The 18,813-nt window shown below is 46.2% G+C and overlaps 1 protein-coding gene across 1 annotated transcript in view; it reads left to right on the top strand.

Annotated features, from left to right (window-relative positions):
- Positions 1–944: 944 nt before the first annotated feature.
- clip3 (CAP-GLY domain containing linker protein 3) overlaps positions 945–18,813 on the top strand; it is a 19,668-nt gene continuing 1,799 nt past the window's right edge. Inside the window, exons 1-12 of the mRNA XM_061072694.1 lie at positions 945–1,009; positions 6,589–6,998; positions 9,780–9,919; positions 10,181–10,274; positions 10,502–10,663; positions 10,772–10,890; positions 11,519–11,755; positions 13,879–13,929; positions 14,060–14,195; positions 14,905–15,069; positions 16,714–16,845; positions 16,942–17,065. Of these exons, the coding sequence (XP_060928677.1) occupies positions 6,608–6,998; positions 9,780–9,919; positions 10,181–10,274; positions 10,502–10,663; positions 10,772–10,890; positions 11,519–11,755; positions 13,879–13,929; positions 14,060–14,195; positions 14,905–15,069; positions 16,714–16,845; positions 16,942–17,065 (1,751 nt within the window). The 5' untranslated portion in view covers positions 945–1,009; positions 6,589–6,607. The remainder of the gene's footprint in view (positions 1,010–6,588; positions 6,999–9,779; positions 9,920–10,180; positions 10,275–10,501; positions 10,664–10,771; positions 10,891–11,518; positions 11,756–13,878; positions 13,930–14,059; positions 14,196–14,904; positions 15,070–16,713; positions 16,846–16,941; positions 17,066–18,813) is intronic.

Here is an 18,813-nt window from a genome sequence, read left to right as displayed (position 1 = left end):
AGATAGATAGATGGATGGATGGATGGATGGATGGATGGATAGATAGATAGATAGATAGATAGATAGATAGATAGATAGATAGATAGATAGATAGATAGATAGATAGATAGATAGATAGATAGATAGATAGATAGATAGATAGATAGATAGATAGATAGATTACTTTATTCATCCCCGAAGGGAAATTAAGTCGTCATAGCAGCCGGTATATTTGAATACAATAAAATACAATACAATAGAATAAAATAAAAAATATTGAGGTAGAAAGAATTAAAAAATAGAAACACAAGATAAATAGGTAGATAAGGTGCAGTGGCAAGATGATGGTAATAGTACTGATGATATGATGGTAATGTTATTGTTAGACAGTATATAAAAATAGTACAGTATATATAGCATATAATATAACATAATATATATTTATATATGATAGTAATTATACCAATATAATAGCAGTATATAGTAATAATGGCAGCAACAGTATATATAATAATAATAGTAGTAATAATATAATAATAATAATTATAATTATAACATGTATAAATATGTGTAAATAGACTTATATATACAAAGAATATACAGAGAGTATGATATAATATATGATATATAGTAGAGGTATAAATATAAGTATTTGAATATACAATAGGTGATATAATATACTTTGAGTGAAAGAATATGTAGACAGAGTGTGCAAAAGACAATATTATTGTATAAAATGATATATAATATCAGTATGGAAGATGTTATTTAGGAAATTTTGCAAAGTAGGGGAAGAAAAACCTGACCTGCCTTGTGATGTAGCACTAAACAGACAATTTTTCAGAATACATATTATTTTTCAGTATAGAGAGAGAGAGGGGGGGGTAGAGAGAGAGAGAGAGAGGGGTAGAGAGAGAGAGGGGGGGGTAGAGAGAGAGAGAGAGAGAGAACGGTAGAGGGAGCCAGTCAGTTGTGAGGAGCACACGACAGAAGCGGATCAACACTGAACAACCAGCGGCTTGTTTTTCAGGTAAAATACCAGCGTGTTATATTCCTCTGATGGAGATGGAAGCGATGATGAAGATGATGTGGGTGGTGAGGATGCAGATATGAGTGTGTGTGTGGGGGGGTGATAGAGGGAAGAGGATGGAGGAGAAAGATGGAGAGAAAGATGGAGGAGAATGATGGAGAGAAAGATGGAGAGAGGGGCGCAGTTCAAACCAATGTGAAATAATCCTGCTTCATATGAACCTTCAGATTCAGATGATTCCAAACCAGCTGATTACACGTGTTTATTATTCAGATGAATTCGTGATTGTCGCCTTCGTGTGTCTGTGTGTGTGCGTGTGGTGCGTGTGTGTATTGTTGTGTCAGCGGGGCGTTTTTCCTTCTACGCACATTCACATCAGACCCGTTAGATCCTCTGAAGGTTCTGATCCATGGAGATCACAGGAGATCTCTGGTTCCACTGGAGGTTGGATGATGGACGCGCTGGTTGGACGAGTCTGCGGTGTTTTGTTTATCGGATTTGGTTTGTTGTAAAATGGAGGCTGGATGATGGAGGAGGAGGAGGAGGAGGAGGAGGAGGAGGAGGAGGAGGAGGAGGAGGAGGAGGAGGAGGAAGATGCTGCCATGGCCTCCTCCTCTTCCTCCTCTTCCTCCCGGAACCCCTTCTGGAACCATCACTGTGTGTTAACTGTTAATAATAACACTAATAATCCTACATCTACACATATAGAGACAACACACCATCAGTGTGTGTGTGTGAGTGAATCTGTGTGTGTCTGTGTGTGTGTGTGTGTGTGTATATGGGAATCTGTGTGTGTGTGTGTGTGTGTATGTGTGTGTGTTTGTGAGAGAGAAATAGGACTGATTATGTTGATTCAACACAAGGTCACTGTAAACATACTGACTATAAAAATTATTTAGATTATCAAAATATAGATTGATGTGAAATATGAATAACTGTGTACCCTCTAATTAAATGAGCATTTATGAATCATAATTATGTGAGGCCTCTAACCCGACATCCACACGACTCCTCTTTAGTTTGAAAACTCACGTTTACAGAGATCTAGAGAGGATTGAGGGGACGTGATCTTTCATCAAGAACCTTAAACTACCTTCAGACCCTTTAGAAGTGTTCTAGCGTGTCACATGACCCCCGTCCAGCTTGTGTGGTCACAGATCGTCTTTATTATATTATAATATATGATATGAATATGGCCTAACTGTGTTTGTTTTATCAGCCAATCACACGGGGGGTGCTTCCAGTCTGCCAGGTTCGAATCATAGAGTCTTTATAAGAAGAGACGTAGACTCTGGATCCAGAAAGTGAAGCCAATGTTGAAGGGCCTTAAACCCGTCTTCTGTGTAGTGACCAGCAGGGGGCGACTCCTCTGGTAGTTTCTATAGAAAGTGACTTCTCTCTCTGACCAGCAGGGGGCGACTCCAATGGTAGTTTCTATAGAAAGTGACTCTTCTTCTCTCTTTCTAACGTCAGTAAACATTCAGAAGTTTCTGTCTCAGTCTCTAGTTTCAAGTCTTCTTCAAACAGCTGATGTTCATTCAGTGAATTATGATCATTAGAGTCAAACAGACCATAAAGCCTAAAACCAAAAAGATGATTGTGCAAAGACCTAAATGACAAATCTGCCAAATCATGATTTTTGTTTGATTCTGCACCAAATTCCACACACTCATAATCATCAGTGCTCTAAATATGTCTAAATGTCTTCATCATGATCCATGAATGATTCTCCAAAGGTAATTATATTTAATATGTTCCATATTTCAAATATTTTTTGTGTAATCCTGCTGACAAACAAACAGACAGACAAACATCTATGAATTCGTTAAGATAATACAGTCTCTAGCTATACGTTATGTTTCCCATCAGGAAACTGAATTTGAGTTTTGGACGGTTCAGCTGCTTCAGATTAAAACTTTAAAACTTTGATCGATAGTTGGATTAGAATACGTGATGCTTATTTTTCAGTAAACCAGAGCATTATTTGCCTTCATCTCCATTTATGTATTTGTGAATACAGGTGTAGGGAGTGGTCGACTTTAAGGTGCATTTGTTTATTTGTAGAAATGAATGAAATGATAAACCAGATATTGATGCGATGAGCTTTGGTGAGTTAGTGGATCCACGTGATTCACTGATGTGTTTCAAACTGAAGCTGACGACAGAAGGATCACATCCAGATTCCTTTCATTTATTAAATCTTTTATTTCAGGAAACATGGAAGGATGTAAATGACTCTGTAGATGTCCTTCCTTCCTTCCTTCCTTCCTTCCTTCCTTCCTTCCTTCCTTCCTTCCTTCCTTCCTTCCTTCCTTCCTTCCTTCCTTCCTTCCTTCCTTCCTTCCTTCCTTCCTTCCTTCCTTCCTTCCTTCCTTCCTTCCTTCCTTCCTTCCTACCCCTCTTCCTTCCTTCCTTCCTTCCTTCCTTCCTTCCTTCCTTCCTTCCTTCCTTCCTTCCTTCCTTCCTTCCTTCCTTCCTTCCTTCCTTCCTTCCTTCCTTCCTTCCTTCCTTCCTTCCTTCCTTCCTTCCTTCCTTCCTTCCTTCCTTCCTTTCCTTCCTTCCTTCCTTCCTTCCTTCCTTCCTTCCTTCCTTCCTTCCTTCCTTCCTTCCTTCCTTCCTTCCCTCCCTCCCTCCCTCCCTCCCTCCCTTCCTTCCTTCCTTCCTTCCCCTCTTCCTTCCTCCCTTCCTTCCTTCCTTCCTTCCTTCCTTCCTTCCTTCCTTCCTTCCTTCCTTCCTTCCTTCCTTCCTTCCTTCCTTCCTTCCTTCCTTCCTTCCTTCCTTCCTTCCTTCCTTCCTTCCTTCCTTCCTTCCTTCCTTCCTTCCTTCCTTCCTTCCTTCCTTCCTTCCTTCCTTCCTTCCTTCCTTCCTTCCTTCCTTCCTTCCTTCCTTCCCTCCCTTCCTTCCCCTCTTCCTTCCCCTCTTCCTTCCTTCCTTCCTTCCTTCCTTCCTTCCTTCCTTCCTTCCTTCCTTCCTTCCTTCCTTCCTTCCTTCCTTCCTTCCTTCCTTCCTTCCTTCCTTCCTTCCTTCCTTCCTTCCTTCCTTCCTTCCTTCCTTCCTTCCTTCCTTCCCCTCTTCCTTCCTTCCTTCCTTCCTCCCTTCCTTCCTTCCTTTCCTCCCTTCCTCCCTTCCTCCCTTCATCCCTTCCCTCCTTCCTTCCTTCCTTCCCTCCCTTCCTCCCTTCATCCCTTCCTTCCTTCCCTCCCTTCCTCCCTTCTTTCCTTCCTTCCTTCCTTCTTTCCTTCCCTTCCTTCCTTCCTTCCTTCCTTCCTTCCTTCCTTCCTTCCTTCCTTCCTTCCTTCCTTCCTTCCTTCCTTCCTTCCTTCCTTCCTTCCTTCCTTCCTTCCTTCCTTCCTTCCTTCCTTCCTTCCTTCCTCCCCTCTTCCTTCCTTCTTTCCTTCCCTCCCTCCCTTCCTTCTTTCCTTCCTTCCTTCCTTCCTTCCTTCCTTCCTTCTTTCCTTCCCTCCCTCCCTTCCTTCCCTTCCTTCCTTCCTTCCTTCCTTCCTTCCTTCCTTCCTTCCTTCCTTCCTTCCTTCCTTCCTTCCTTCCTTCCTTCCTTCCTTCCTTCCTTCCTTCCTTCCTTCCTTCCTTCCTTCCTTCCTTCCTTCCTTCCTTCCTCCCTTCCTTCCTTTCTCCCCTTCTCCCTTTCTTCCTTCCTACCTTCCTTCCCTCCCTTTCTTCCTTCCTACCTTCCTTCCCTCCCTTCCTCCCTTCCTCCCTTCCTCCCTTCCTCCCTTCCTCCCTTCCTCCCTTCCTCCCTTCCCCTCTTCCTTCCCCTCTTCCTTCCCCTCTTCCCTCCCTCCCTCCCTCCGCCTGGTAGCCCAGGAGGAGATGGATGCTTGTGATGGAGGGAGCGGCTGCTGGATGGATTTCAGCCTCTTGTCCATTTGCTAAAGTGGAAAGTAGATCTAATCCAGTCGGACCCGTCAGCAGCTACTGATCCACAGGGAGCGTTAGCTTTAGCTGCTGTTAGCTACCGGCATCATCAGTGTGATGCAGCGGCTCCATTAGCTCGTTTTCTCCCTCACACACACACAGACACACAGACACACGGACACACACACACGGACACACACACACACACATACACACGGGTCAGACCATGAATCCTCGAGGTCTAGAGAGAGGATCAGTCTCTGTTGTGTGTTTGTCATGTTGTGTTGTCTTGTGTTGATTCTTCAGAATTGTTCCTCATCAGGGTTTCCCCCAGAAAACTTGCTAAGCCTGGTGGTAGGGCTGCTAGAAGGCACCCGCGGGGGCACTTTGTTTAATATGCACACCTAACTTTTTTATTTTGATAAGGGGTTAAATAGAAACTTATATCTTTTTGAGTTGCACTGCTGACTGAACTTATAAGCCCTCTTTTTTATTTATTTTTATCACGTTGGAGTTGCTAGTTTAAACCGACAGTTTTGCACTTTAATATTTGAGCCTTTGTTTACATTTTGTTTTGTGCTGCATTATATGGTGACATACAGTTTGTTGTTGTCAAAATAAAATTAACTGAATTGAAATGGACAATTTGATTTTTTGGGAGGAAAATTAATCGTTTAGATTAATCGATAAAATAGTCGTCAGATTAATCGATAGAAAAATAGTCGTTAGTGGCATCCCTACTTAATATTAAAAAAAATTCAAGTTTGCTGTGAACATATCAGTCAGGCGTCTTATTTCAGAAACAATGAACCATAACAGTTAGGTTACCAATAAAAGATAAGCGTACTACTTCTTTGCTTTCAGCCAGCTACTCAAACAGACAAGCAACAAAATAACAAACAAACAAAATACACAGGCAAGTGTCGGCCTACTTTGAAATAAATTAAACACAGAACTTTGTAGGGCTATTTGAGTCCTCCTCATATTTGTAGAAAATGTATGAAATAAGAAGTACCCTATTTTTAAATAAATAAAACCAAATAGCTGCATCCTAATCGTGTAAAGGACTAGGTTTATGTTTATGTTCGGTTTTGACTTATGTTCAGTAAAACACTGTGTTGAAGGAGCGTTCTGATGTCTGAGGGTCAGTGAAGGCGACGTATGTTCAGTAAAACACTGTGTTAAAGGAGCATTCTGTTGTCCGAGGGTCAGTGAAGGCGTCTGGGTGGGACATGTGACTGTTTGGACCAATAGGATGGTTGCTTGGGGATCGGGGCCATGTCTGTGATCGGGGCTCAATGAGGAAGTGAAGTGTTGTTGATGTGCGCGAGTGACGGATTTTTTTTTTTTTTTTAAATAAAAAAACCATGCGACGCTTAGCCTGGCGGGGGGGGGAGTAAGGCCTGGCGGCCCGCCAGGCCTATACAGCACTTGGGGAAACCCTGCTCATCATTAGTGAATCGTCCTCAAACTCTTCTACAATATTCTGTCACTTTTTTATCGTTTGTGTGCAGAGTGAAGTTATAAAACTTTGAGTTCCTCCCACCTGGTTTATCTTCAGCATAAACGTGTAAACATACAAAGTCCCAAAGTTAATATATATATATATATATATTATTTTATTATTTAGTTTTCTGTTGAATGAAACTCAAACCTCAGATAAAAAGGATTTGACATGTTGACAGTGTCCTGCTTCTTCTCCACAGGCCCAGCCGCAGCGTCACCATGACTAAAGAGGAGAACCTGGAGGTGCAGGAGAAGGAGAGGCACGACCGGGAGGAGCAGGAGGAGGGGAGGTTCCAGAAAGAGGAGGAGGAGGAGGCTCAAACCGAAGAGGAGGAGGAGGAGGAAGAGGAGGACGGAGACGGCGAGGAGGAGTACGGGAAGCAGGGGGAGCGTGCAGCGGTGGACGAGGAGGAGGATGGCGAGCAGGAGGAGGAGCAGGAGGACAGAGAGGAGAGGGAGCAAGAGGAGGTTCCACCGGCCAATCAGGAGCAGGAGGCGGAGCCAGAGCCCGAGCTGCTGTCCGTGTCCGAGTACCAGAGTCCGGTTCACGAGCCGCGGCGCCGAGCCATGGTGCACGCCTCCGCTCAGGCGCCGCTGCCCCCAGACTACAGTACGCCTCCTTCACCTCACACTGTCACTGTGTCATCACCACAGGACGCAGTCACACTGATACCGTGGTTACACATCGCTGTTGCTATGGTTACAGCTGCTCAATTCCTCCTAGACGCTGCTGCTCTCGATTTAGTTTGAAAACTCGGTCGTGGGTTTGAGTCTGAACAGAAACTGAGTTGTTTGTAAACGATGACGCAGACGTTCTCTTCCTGATTGGTTCTCATCAGTCACATGACTAATCGCTAACACTTCCTGTCAGTTACACTTCCTGTCAGTTACACTTCCTGTCAGTAGAACTTCCTGTCAGTAACACTTCCTGTCAGTTACACTTCCTGTCAGTTACACTTCCTGTCAGTAACACTTCCTGTCAGTAACACTTCCTGTCAGTTACACTTCCTGTCAGTTACACTTCCTGTCAGTGACACTTCCTGTCAGTGACACTTCCTGTCAGTTACACTTCCTGTCAGTTACACTTCCTGTCAGTGACACTTCCTGTCAGTTACACTTCCTGTCAGTAACACTTCCTGTCAGTAACACTTCCTGTCAGTTACACTTCCTGTCAGTAACACTTCCTGTCAGTAACACTTCCTGTCAGTTACACTTCCTGTCAGTTACACTTCCTGTCAGTGACACTTCCTGTCAGTGACACTTCCTGTCAGTTACACTTCCTGTCAGTTACACTTCCTGTCAGTTACACTTCCTGTCAGTTACACTTCCTGTCAGTAACACTTCCTGTCAGTAACACTTCCTGTCAGTTACACTTCCTGTCAGTAACACTTCCTGTCAGTTACACTTCCTGTCAGTTACACTTCCTGTCAGTTACACTTCCTGTCAGTTACACTTCCTGTCAGTGACACTTCCTGTCAGTTACACTTCCTGTCAGTGACACTTCCTGTCAGTAACACTTCCTGTCAGTTACAGTTCCTGTCAGTTACACTTCCTGTCAGTTACACTTCCTGTCAGTGACACTTCCTGTCAGTTACACTTCCTGTCAGTTACACTTCCTGTCAGTTACACTTCCTGTCAGTTACACTTCCTGTCAGTTACACTTCCTGTCAGTTACACTTCCTGTCAGTAACACTTCCTGTCAGTAACACTTCCTGTCAGCTACACTTCCTGTCAGTAACACTTCCTGTCAGTTACACTTCCTGTCAGTAACACTTCCTGTCAGTAACACTTCCTGTCAGTAACACTTCCTGTCAGTTACACTTCCTGTCAGTTACACTTCCTGTCAGTAACACTTCCTGTCAGTAACACTTCCTGTCAGTTACACTTCCTGTCAGTAGCACTTCCTGTCAGTAACACTTCCTGTCAGTAACACTTCCTGTCAGTTACAGTTCCTGTCAGTTACACTTCCTGTCGTAACACTTCCTGTCAGTTACACTTCCTGTCAGTTACACTTCCTGTCAGTTACACTTCCTGTCAGTTACACTTCCTGTCAGTAACACTTCCTGTCAGTAACACTTCCTGTCAGTTACACTTCCTGTCAGTAGCACTTCCTGTCAGTAACACTTCCTGTCAGTAACACTTCCTGTCAGTAACACTTCCTGTCAGTTACACTTCCTGTCAGTAACACTTCCTGTCAGTAACACTTCCTGTCAGTTACAGTTCCTGTCAGTTACACTTCCTGTCGTAACACTTCCTGTCAGTTACACTTCCTGTCAGTTACACTTCCTGTCAGTTACACTTCCTGTCAGTTACACTTCCTGTCAGTAACACTTCCTGTCAGTAACACTTCCTGTCAGTTACACTTCCTGTCAGTAGCACTTCCTGTCAGTAACACTTCCTGTCAGTAACACTTCCTGTCAGTAACACTTCCTGTCAGTTACACTTCCTGTCAGTAACACTTCCTGTCAGTAACACTTCCTGTCAGTTACACTTCCTGTCAGTTACACTTCCTGTCAGTTACAGTTCCTGTCAGTAACACTTCCTGTCAGTTGAACTTCCTGTCAGTAACACTTCCTGTCAGTAACACTTCCTGTCAGTTACACTTCCTGTCAGTTACACTTCCTGTCAGTAACACTTCCTGTCAGTAACACTTCCTGTCAGTTACACTTCCTGTCAGTTACACTTCCTGTCAGTTACAGTTCCTGTCAGTAACACTTCCTGTCAGTTGAACTTCCTGTCAGTAACACTTCCTGTCAGTAACACTTCCTGTCAGTTACACTTCCACCTCGTCGTCCCTGCTCCGACTCGTCACCGTCACTGTTCTGTTACTAAGCAACCAGCTGCGGAGGAGACAATCTACTTCCTGTTTACACCACATGACGCAGCCTCATTAGGATTCTACACAGATACAAACTCACTTAAATGAACACACACACACACACACACACACACACACACACACACAGATCACACTTGGTGAAGGTTAAGGAAACGTTACGATGATGAACTTCAGACGGTAACAGAGCAAAAGTCGTTTCTAAAAGATCGTTAGAGATCGACTGAGTGGACGAGAGGCTCGTTGGTATTCATCACACCAGCTCCACTCCATTATACACTCTGTGTGTGTCTGTGTGTGTGTCTGTGTGTGTCTGTGTGTGTGTCTCTGTGTGTGTGTCTCTGTGTGTGTGTTGAAAACAGAGTGTTCCAGCTCAGCAGCCTGACATGAACCTTTCTCTCCCGTCAGACTGTGGCACTGAAAGATAATTTATCAAGCTTTAAACTAAGGTTCCATATAATGAACAACATATCTACAGGTTTTAAATGCTCCTAACAGCAGCGAGGTTTCTCCTCTTTCTCCTTTTCATGGTTTTCTCTCTCTCTCTCTCTCCAGCCTTCACCTTCTTCGACCCCAACGACCCGGCCTGCTATGAGATCCTCATGGATCCTCAGACCACCGTCCCGGAGCTGTTTGCCATCGTGCGTCAGTGGGTTCCTCAGGTGCAGCACAAGATCGACATCATCGGCAACGAGGTGAGAATCCACAAACACCTGTTGTGGTTCGTTGTGTGTCGGTATCAACTGTTCCTTTAATACATAGAGTAACATATAGTTAATACATAGAGTCAAATTGTTAATATGACTCTTTGCTGGCGACATTCTGTTCCCGAAATCCTTTTGAATTTGGTAAAAACTGTTCACTTCAGGAGATGGAGGCTCATCTATTAACACCGACAGGAAGTGAGATTCACACGTGTTCGTCGCCTCATGAACTGTTTCCTGCTCTGCTCTCAGATCCTGAAGCGTGGTTGTCATGTCAACGACCGCGACGGTTTGACCGACATGACGCTGCTTCACTACAGCTGTAAGGCCGGAGCACACGGAGTTGGTAAGATTATTATTATTAAAAAAGACCAAACCCCCGAAATGATTTGTTTCCAGTTGTGTTACGTCAAGTCAGAACTGATCCATCAGAAGGTTTCACACGCCGTTCCTCAAACAACCAGTTTAACCATCAGACCCTCGGCCCGGCTGGAGGGTCCAGTCAGGGTCCAGCGGCTCTGGAACAAACGCCGGCGCTCCTCTCGGTTAACTCCTCCCTCTTTGTGACCGCAGGCGACCCGGCGGCGGCGCTGCGTCTCACCAGTCAGCTGATCTCTCTGGGCGCCGACGTGAGTCTGAGGAGTCGCTGGACCAACATGAACGCGCTTCACTACGCTGCTTACTTCGACGTCCCAGAGCTGATCCGGGTCCTGCTCAAATCCGCCAAACCCAGAGGTACACACACACTTAAACACACTCCTACACACACACACACTTAAACACACACAGCTACACACACACACACACATGTTGTGTAGTAATATCCAGGTCTCCTCTCCACAGTGATGAACTCCACGTGCAGTGACTTCCAGTACGGGACGGCTCTCCACATCGCCGCCTCCAACCTCTGCCTGGGAGCAGTGAAGTGTCTGCTGGAGCACGGAGCCACGCCCACTGTCCGGGTAACGCTGTCCTCTCAGTCCCCCCCCCCCCCCATCTAACGTCTGTCCTCCATGTGACATCATCACAGGGACAAATAGAGCTCAGTGGTTTCTGGGTGTTTGACCTGAACTCATCACATCTTTTTTCACTCCTTCAAAAGCAAATCCACACGTTGTCTGAAATACTTTTTATGGCCAAAATTTAAAGAAATTTAAAAGTTCCTTGTAGGAGTTTTAACATCTGAGATTAAGGAGGTTTATTATGATTTAATGGCTCAACTTTACAGATCATATGGAAACTTTGTTCAGAACCAATCTTTGTTTTCACACTTTTGCTCCAGACCTTCCAACAAACCTGTTTTTGTGCAGATTGATTATTTAACCTGATTATTTAACCTCACTACGCAGTAGATGGGCTTTACAAAATAAAAAAATAACACATCATATAACATATAAAACCTCGTTAAATATAACATATAACATAGGAAAATGAAGCAGCAGTATACAGGGTGAAGGAGTTGGGAATATTAAATTAAATAATATGAATATATGTGTAGTAACTAAGTAGTAGGTGTTTTTGTATGAGTGGGGGAGCAGAATGTACAGAGGGTCACTAAAGACACGCCCCCTCCTCCTCGTGTCCCTGCAGAACGATAAAGGCCAGGTTCCAGCCGACGTGGTGCCCGACCCGATGGACATGAGCCTGGACAAGGCCGAGGCCGCCATGGTGGCCAAGGAGCTGAGCCAGCTGCTGCTGGACGCCGTGCCGCTGAGCTGCAACCTGCCCCGGGCCACGCTGCCCAACTACGACAACATCCCGGGGAACCTGATGCTGTCGTCCATCGGGCTGAAGCTGGGCGAGCGCGTGGTGCTGGAGGACATGAAGGTCAGAGGACTCGGGGGGGGGACGGGGGGACTCCTCAGATTCAGACTCAGAACAGAAACATGGACCGAACTGAAGTGACAGGAACCAACAGTCGTTAAACGTGATTATAAATAATGAATAATCCTGAATGAAGAGTCAAATGAAACCAAATCAAATAGAACATCATTAAGTTTTAGTTTGAAAAGTCCAGGGCTCCGTTTTAGTTTGAAAAGTCCAGGGCTGCGTTTTAGTTTGAAAAGTCCAGGGCTGCGTTTTAGTTTGAAAAGTCCAGGGCTGCTTTTTAGTTTGAAAAGTCCAGGGCTCCGTTTTAGTTTGAAAAGTCCAGGGCTGCGTTTTAGTTTGAAAAGTCCATGTGCTGCGTTTTAGTTTGAAAAGTCCAGGGCTGCGTTTTAGTTTGAAAAGTCCAGGGCTGCGTTATGGTTTGAAAAGTCCAGGGCTGCGTTTTAGTTTGAAAAGTCCAGGGCTTGCGTTTTAGTTTGAAAAGTCCAGGGCTCCGTTTTAGTGTGAAAAGTCCAGGGCTGCGTTTTAGTTTGAAAAGTCCAGGGCTGCGTTTTAGTTTGAAAAGTCCATGGGCTGCGTTTTAGTTTGAAAAGTCCAGGGCTGCGTTTTAGTTTGAAAAGTCCAGGGCTGCGTTTTAGTTTGAAAAGTCCGGGGCTGCGTTTTAGTTTGAAAAGTCCAGGGCTGCGTTTTAGTTTGAAAAGTCCGGGGCTGCGTTTTAGTTTGAAAAGTCCAGGGCTGCGTTTTAGTTTGAAAAGTCCAGGGCTGCGTTTTAGTTTGAAAAGTCGAGGGCTGCGTTTTAGTTTGAAAAGTCCAGGGCTGGGTTTTTGTTTGAAAAATTAATGGGCTGCGTTTTAGTTTGAAAAGTCCATGGGCTGCGTTTTAGTTTGAAAAGTCCAGGGCTGCGTTTTAGTTTGAAAAGTCCAGGGCTGCGTTTTAGTTTGAAAAGTCCAGGGCTCCGTTTTAGTTTGAAAAGTCCAGGGCTGCGTTTTAGTTTGAAAAGTCCAGGGCTGCGTTTTAGTTTGAAAAGTCCAGGGCTGCTTTTTAGTTTGAAAAGTCCAGGGCTGCGTTTTAGTTTGAAAAGTCCAGGGCTAAGTTTTAGTTTGAAAAGTCCAGGGCTGCGTTTTAGTTTGAAAAGTCCAGGGCTCCGTTTTAGTTTGAAAAGTCCAGGGCTGCATTTTAGTTTGAAAAGTGCAGGGCTGCATTTTAGTTTGAAAAGTCCAGGGCTGCGTTTTAGTTTGAAAAGTCCAGGGCTGCGTTTTAGTTTGAAAAGTCCAGGAGCTGCGTTTTAGTTTGAAAAGTCCTGGGCTCCGTTTCAGTTTGAAAAGTCCAGGGCTGCCTTTTAGTTTGAAAAGTCCAGGGCTTGCATTTTAGTTTGAAAAGTCCAGGGCTTGCATTTTAGTTTGAAAAGTCCAGGGCTGCGTTTTAGTTTGAAAAGTCCAGGGCTGCGTTTTAGTTTGAAAAGTCCAGGGGCTGCGTTGTGGTTTGAAAAGTCCAGGGCTCCGTTTTAGTTTGAAAAGTCCATGGGCTGCGTTTTAGTTTGAAAAGTCCATGGGCTGCGTTTTAGTTTGAAAAGTCCAGGGCTGCGTTTTAGTTTGAAAAGTCCAGGGCTTGCGTTTTAGTTTGAAAAGTCCAGGGCTCCGTTTTAGTTTGAAAAGTCCAGGGCTCCGTTTTAGTTTGAAAAGTCCATGGGCTGCGTTTTAGTTTGAAAAGTCCAGGGCTGCGTTTTAGTTTGAAAAGTCCATGGGCTGCGTTTTAGTTTGAAAAGTCCATGGGCTGCGTTTTAGTTTGAAAAGTCCAGGGCTGCATTTTAGTTTGAAAAGTCCATGGACTGCGTTTTAGTTTGAAAAGTCCAGGGCTGCGTTTTATTTTGAAAACCGATGACAGACTCTCACGACCTCTTGTGATTGGGTCCCTTCAGTCACGACGCAGCCTCTGCTGATTGGTCAGGCTCCGGTCACATGACCTCCTCCAGCTGCTGCTCAGTTCATTGTGTAGGAGACCAGTGCGTCCCTTAGCGTGTGTCCTCAGCAGCAGTAGAGCTGTGATGTCTGAGGACAGTAGGACAGATGGACAGATGGACAGATGGACAGACGGACTCTGAACAGTGTCTTCTCACCGTGTAGCTCCAGAGAGACCAGAGCAGAGACGCCGTCCCGGCTGCAGACGTCAGACAGGTTGGTTCGGCTCTGACTGGACCCGACGGACTGACCGACAGATTATCTGCCTCCATGCAACCTAACCAGCTGCAGGACCTCCACCTCTGACCTCTGACCTCTGACCTCTAACTCTGTCTCTGTCCCTCAGACCGGGACGCTGAGGTTCTGTGGTACGACCGAGTTCGCCAGCGGTCAGTGGGTCGGCGTGGAGCTGGACGAGCCCGAGGGGAAGAACGACGGCAGCGTGGGCGGCGTGCGCTACTTCATCTGCCCCCCCAAGCTAGGTACCCGCCGCTCGCTGCCCGGTGCCCTCGAGCAAGGTCACCTGGGTTCCATGGAGGAGGGATGTAGAGTATAGAGCAGACGGGGTTAAAGATAGAATGTGAACACGTCCCTTTGGACTTTTAGCATCAGCAGGAAGTAGCATCATCATTCTAGAGTGAGCACACAGGAAGTGATTAGAAGCATAGACATATATAAAGACTAGATGTCTCGTTCGACGGAGCCGGACGTCACCACATGGCGGCCATCTTGCTAGGGGGCAGCCCGCTCACCCATAACATTGTGCTGGTAAATAACCATAACTTACTCAATTTTCAACCAATTTTGAAACGGTCTGGTTTGTTATAAACGTCAGAGATGTAGATATGACACTGTATACTTTTGAATAATTATGTTATTTCTAAAAAAATTAATAATTTATGCAGTGTCATAACTACATCTCTGACGTTTATAACAAACCAAACAGTTTCAAAATCAGTAGAAAATTGAGTAAGTTATGGTTATTTACCACTACCAACACAATGTTATGTGTGAGCGAGCTGCCCCCTAGCAAGATGGCCGCCATGTGCAGACGTCCGTCTCCGTTGAACGAGATATCCAGTCTTTATATATGTCTATGATTAGAAGGTTGCGGGTTTGATTCCCAGCGGAGTCACTGTCACGCAGATAGAAGCAGTTCACCTGATGACCTGTGTCTCTTCTGTGTCGCAGGGATCTTTGCGCCGGTGTCAAAGATCTCCAAGGCCGTGGTGGAGCCGATGCTTTCCTCCGTCACCTCCACCCCCCGCACCCCCCGCATGGACCTGGCCGGGCGCCTGGCCGGGAGGAGCAGGAAGGAGAAGAAGGAGAAGGAGAAGGAGAAGGAGAGAGTGAAAGGTAACGTGGTCTCATATCAAGAGGGTAACGCCCCCTGGAGGAGAACAGACCAGCCTCCTATTGAAAGTGTCTTGCTCTGGGAGGCGGGGCTAAGACACACACACACACACACACACACACACACACGGAAACACACACACGGAAACATGGACCAAACTGAAATCACAGGAACCAACAGTCATTAAATCTGATTATAAATAATGAATAATCCTGAATGAAGAGTCAAATGAAACCAAATCAAATAGAAAATCATTAAGTTTTACTTTGAAAAGTCCAGGGCTGCGTTTTACTTTGAAAAGTCTAGGGCTGCGTTTTAGTTTGAAAAGTCCAGGAGCTGCGTTTTCGTTTGAAAAGTCCAGGGCTGCGCTTTAGTTTGAAAAGTCCAGAAGCTGCGTTTTAGTTTGAAAAGTCCAGAAGCTGCGTTTTAGTTTGAAAAGTCCAGGACTGCGTTTTAGTTTGAAAAGTCCAGGGCTGCGTTTTACTTTGAAAAGTCCAGGGCTGCGTTTTAGTTTGAAAAGTCCAGGACTGCGTTTTAGTTTGAAAAGTCCAGGAGCTGCGTTTTACTTTGAAAAGTCCAGGGCTGCGTTTTCGTTTGAAAAGTCCAGAAGCTGCGTTTTAGTTTGAAAAGTCTAGGGTTGCGTTTTAGTTTGAAAAGTCCAGGAGCTGCGTTTTAGTTTGAAAAGTCCAGGAGCTGCGTTTTAGTTTGAAAAGTCCAGAAGCTGCGTTTTAGTTTGAAAAGTCCAGGAGCTGCGTTTCAGTTTGAAAAGTCCAGAAGCTGCGTTTTAGTTTGAAAAGTCTAGGGCTGCGTTTTAGTTTGAAAAGTCCAGGAGCTGCGTTTTAGTTTGAAAAGTCCAGGAGCTGCGTTTTAGTTTGAAAAGTCCAGGGCTGTGTTTTAGTTTGAAAAGTCTAGGGCTGCGTTTTAGTTTGAAAAGTCCAGGAGCTGCGTTTTAGTTTGAAAAGTCCAGAAGCTGCGTTTTAGTTTGAAAAGTCTAGGAGCTGCGTTTTAGTTTGAAAAGTCTAGGGCTGCGTTTTAGTTTGAAAAGTCCAGGAGCTGCGTTTTAGTTTGAAAAGTCCAGAAGCTGCGTTTTAGTTTGAAAAGTCCAGAAGCTGCGTTTTAGTTTGAAAAGTCCAGAAGCTGCGTTTCAGTTTGAAAAGTCCAGAAGCTGCGTTTTACACACACAATACACACACACACACACACACACACACACACACACACACACACACACACACACACACACACACACACACACACACACACACACACACAGACGTCCCAAACTGTCGACTCTACATAAACGTTGGTTTGAAACACTAGGTGGCGTTATGAGCCATTTTCGACCTGAATGTAGATTTTTTTTTATGTGATATTAAAACCAACATTAATGTTTATTATCAAAGAGCATCACTACAACACATGCACACATTGTTGTTTTGTTAGTGCAACAACACAAAAACACTCCTGGTTTGTGTTGTTATAAAGCAGGTGATTGGTTTATTTAAAGGGGCGGGACATGTGTTACTTACTTTTCTCTCAGGCTCCTTGAAGCACTTTTAGGAATATCAATAACTGTATGATTTCCATATACAAATAAACGTCAGTGTTGTTTGTGTGTCCTGGTTGTGTTTCCTGTTCCTCCGCAGCCCAGAGGAAGAAGGCGTCGGTGGCGAGTCTGGATCCCGAGGGTCTGAACGTGGAGGTCGGGGATCAGGTTCTCGTGGCCGGACAGAAACACGGCATCGTTCGCTTCTACGGGAAAACCGACTTCGCTCCAGGTCGGTTTCCTGTTTCCTGTTTCCTGTTTCCTGTCGTCAGAGGCGTGTTGCCATGGTAACGTGGGGGGTGTGACCCGGGCTGCTGTGTTCCTGCAGGTTACTGGTTCGGCGTGGAGTTGGATCAGCCCACAGGGAAACACGACGGCTCGGTGTTCGGAGTCCGCTACTACAGCTGCCTGCCCAAATATGGCGTGTTTGCTCCGCCCTCTCGTGTCCAGAGGTAAGACCTGAGCAGAGGACGCAGAGGAGGCGTGGTTAATAAAAACAGGTTTTTATCAGGAAGAGGAGGAGGAGGAGGAGGAGGAGGAGGAGGAGGAGGAGGAGGAGGAGGAGGAGGAGGAGGAGGAGGAGGAGGAGGAGGAGGAGAAGGAGAAGAGGGAAGAGAAAGAGAGTGAGGAAGAGGAGGAAGAGGAGGAGGAGAAGGAAGAGGAGGAGGAGAAGAGAAGAGAAGAGAAGAGAAGAGAAGAGAAGAGGAGGGTGGAAGAGGAAGAGGAGGAGGAGGAGGAGAAGGAGGAGGAGAAGAGGAGGAGGAGGAGGAGCAGGAGGAGAAGGAGGAGGAGGAGAGTAGGAGGAGAAGGAGAGGAGGAGGAGGAGAAGACGGAAGAGGAAGAGAGGGAGGAAGAGGAGGAGGAGGAGAAGAGGAGGAGGAGGAGAAGAAGGAGAGGAGGAGAAGGAGAAGAGGGAAGAGAAAGAGAGGGAGGAAGAGGAGGAAGAGGAGGACGAGGAGGAGGAGGAGGAGAAGAAAAAGAGGGAAGAGAAAGAGAGGGAGGAAGAGGAGGAAGAGGAGGAAGAGGAGGAAGAGGAGGAGGAAGAGGAGGAGGAGGAGAGGAGGAGGAGGGTGGAAGAGGAAGAGGAAGAGGGGGAGGAGGAGAGGAGGAGGAGAAGAGGTGGAGAGGGAGGAGGAGGAGGAGAAGAAGAGAAGAGAAGAGAAGAGAACAGAACAGAAGAGGAAGATGAGGAGGAGGAGGAGGAGGAGGAGGAGGAGGAGGAGGGAGGAGGAGGAGGAGGAGGAGAAGGAGAAGGAGAGGAGGAGGAGAAGGAGAAGGAGAGGAGGAGGAGGAGAGGGAGGAGGAGGAAGAGAGGAGGAGGAGAGAGGGAAGAGAAAGAGAGGGAGGAAGAGGAGGACAAGGAGGAGGAGGAGGAGGAGAAGAAGGAGATGAGGAGGAGAAGGAGAAGAGGGAAGAGAAAGAGAGGGAGGAAGAGGAGGAAGAGAAGAGGAGGAGGAGGAGAAGAGAAGAGAAGACAAGAGGAGGGTGGAAGAGGAAGAGGGGGAGGAGGAGAGGAGGAGGAGAAGAGGAGGTGGAGAAGGAGAAGGAGAGGAGGAGGAGGAGAGGGTGGAGGGAGGAGGAGGAAGAGAGGGAGGAGGAGGAGGAGAAAGAGGAGGAGGAAGAGGAGGAGGAGGAGGATTAGGAGAGGGAGGAGGGAGGAGGAAGAAGAGAAGAGAAGAGGAAGAGAGGGAGGAGCGATGCAAAGTAGAGCGAGAAGGAACAGAGAGAAGAGGCGGGAGGAGGAGGGTTGAGGAGGAGGAAGAGGAGGAGGAGGAGGAAGAGAGGGAGGAGGAGGAAGAGAGGGAGGAGGAGGAGGAGGAGGAGGAGGAGGAGGAGGAGGAGGAGGAAGAGGAAGAGGAGGAGGAGGAGGAGAAGGAGAGGAGGAGGAGGAGGAGGAGAAGAGGGAAGAGAAAGAGAGGGAGGAAGAGGAGGACGAGGAGGAGGAGAAGAGGAAGAGGAGGAGGAGGAGAAGAAGAAGGGAGAGGAGGAGGAGGAGAAGAGAAGAGAAAGAGAGGGAGGAAGAGGAGGAAGAGGAGGACGAGGAGGAGGAGGAGAAGAGGAGGAGGAGGAGGAGGAGGAGGAGCAGAAGGAGAGGAGGAGGAGGAGGAGAAGAGGGAAGAGAAAGAGAGGGAGGAAGAGGAGTTGAGGAGGACACGGAAAAGAAAAGAAATCAAAGAAGAAGATTTTAGAGAATCGTGTT

Source organism: Limanda limanda, chromosome 6 (assembly GCF_963576545.1).
Source record: "Limanda limanda chromosome 6, fLimLim1.1, whole genome shotgun sequence".
Lineage (NCBI taxonomy): Eukaryota > Metazoa > Chordata > Actinopteri > Pleuronectiformes > Pleuronectidae > Limanda > Limanda limanda.
The sequence above is the reverse complement of the archived record's forward strand: the minus strand, read 5'-3'. Positions and strand labels throughout refer to the sequence as shown.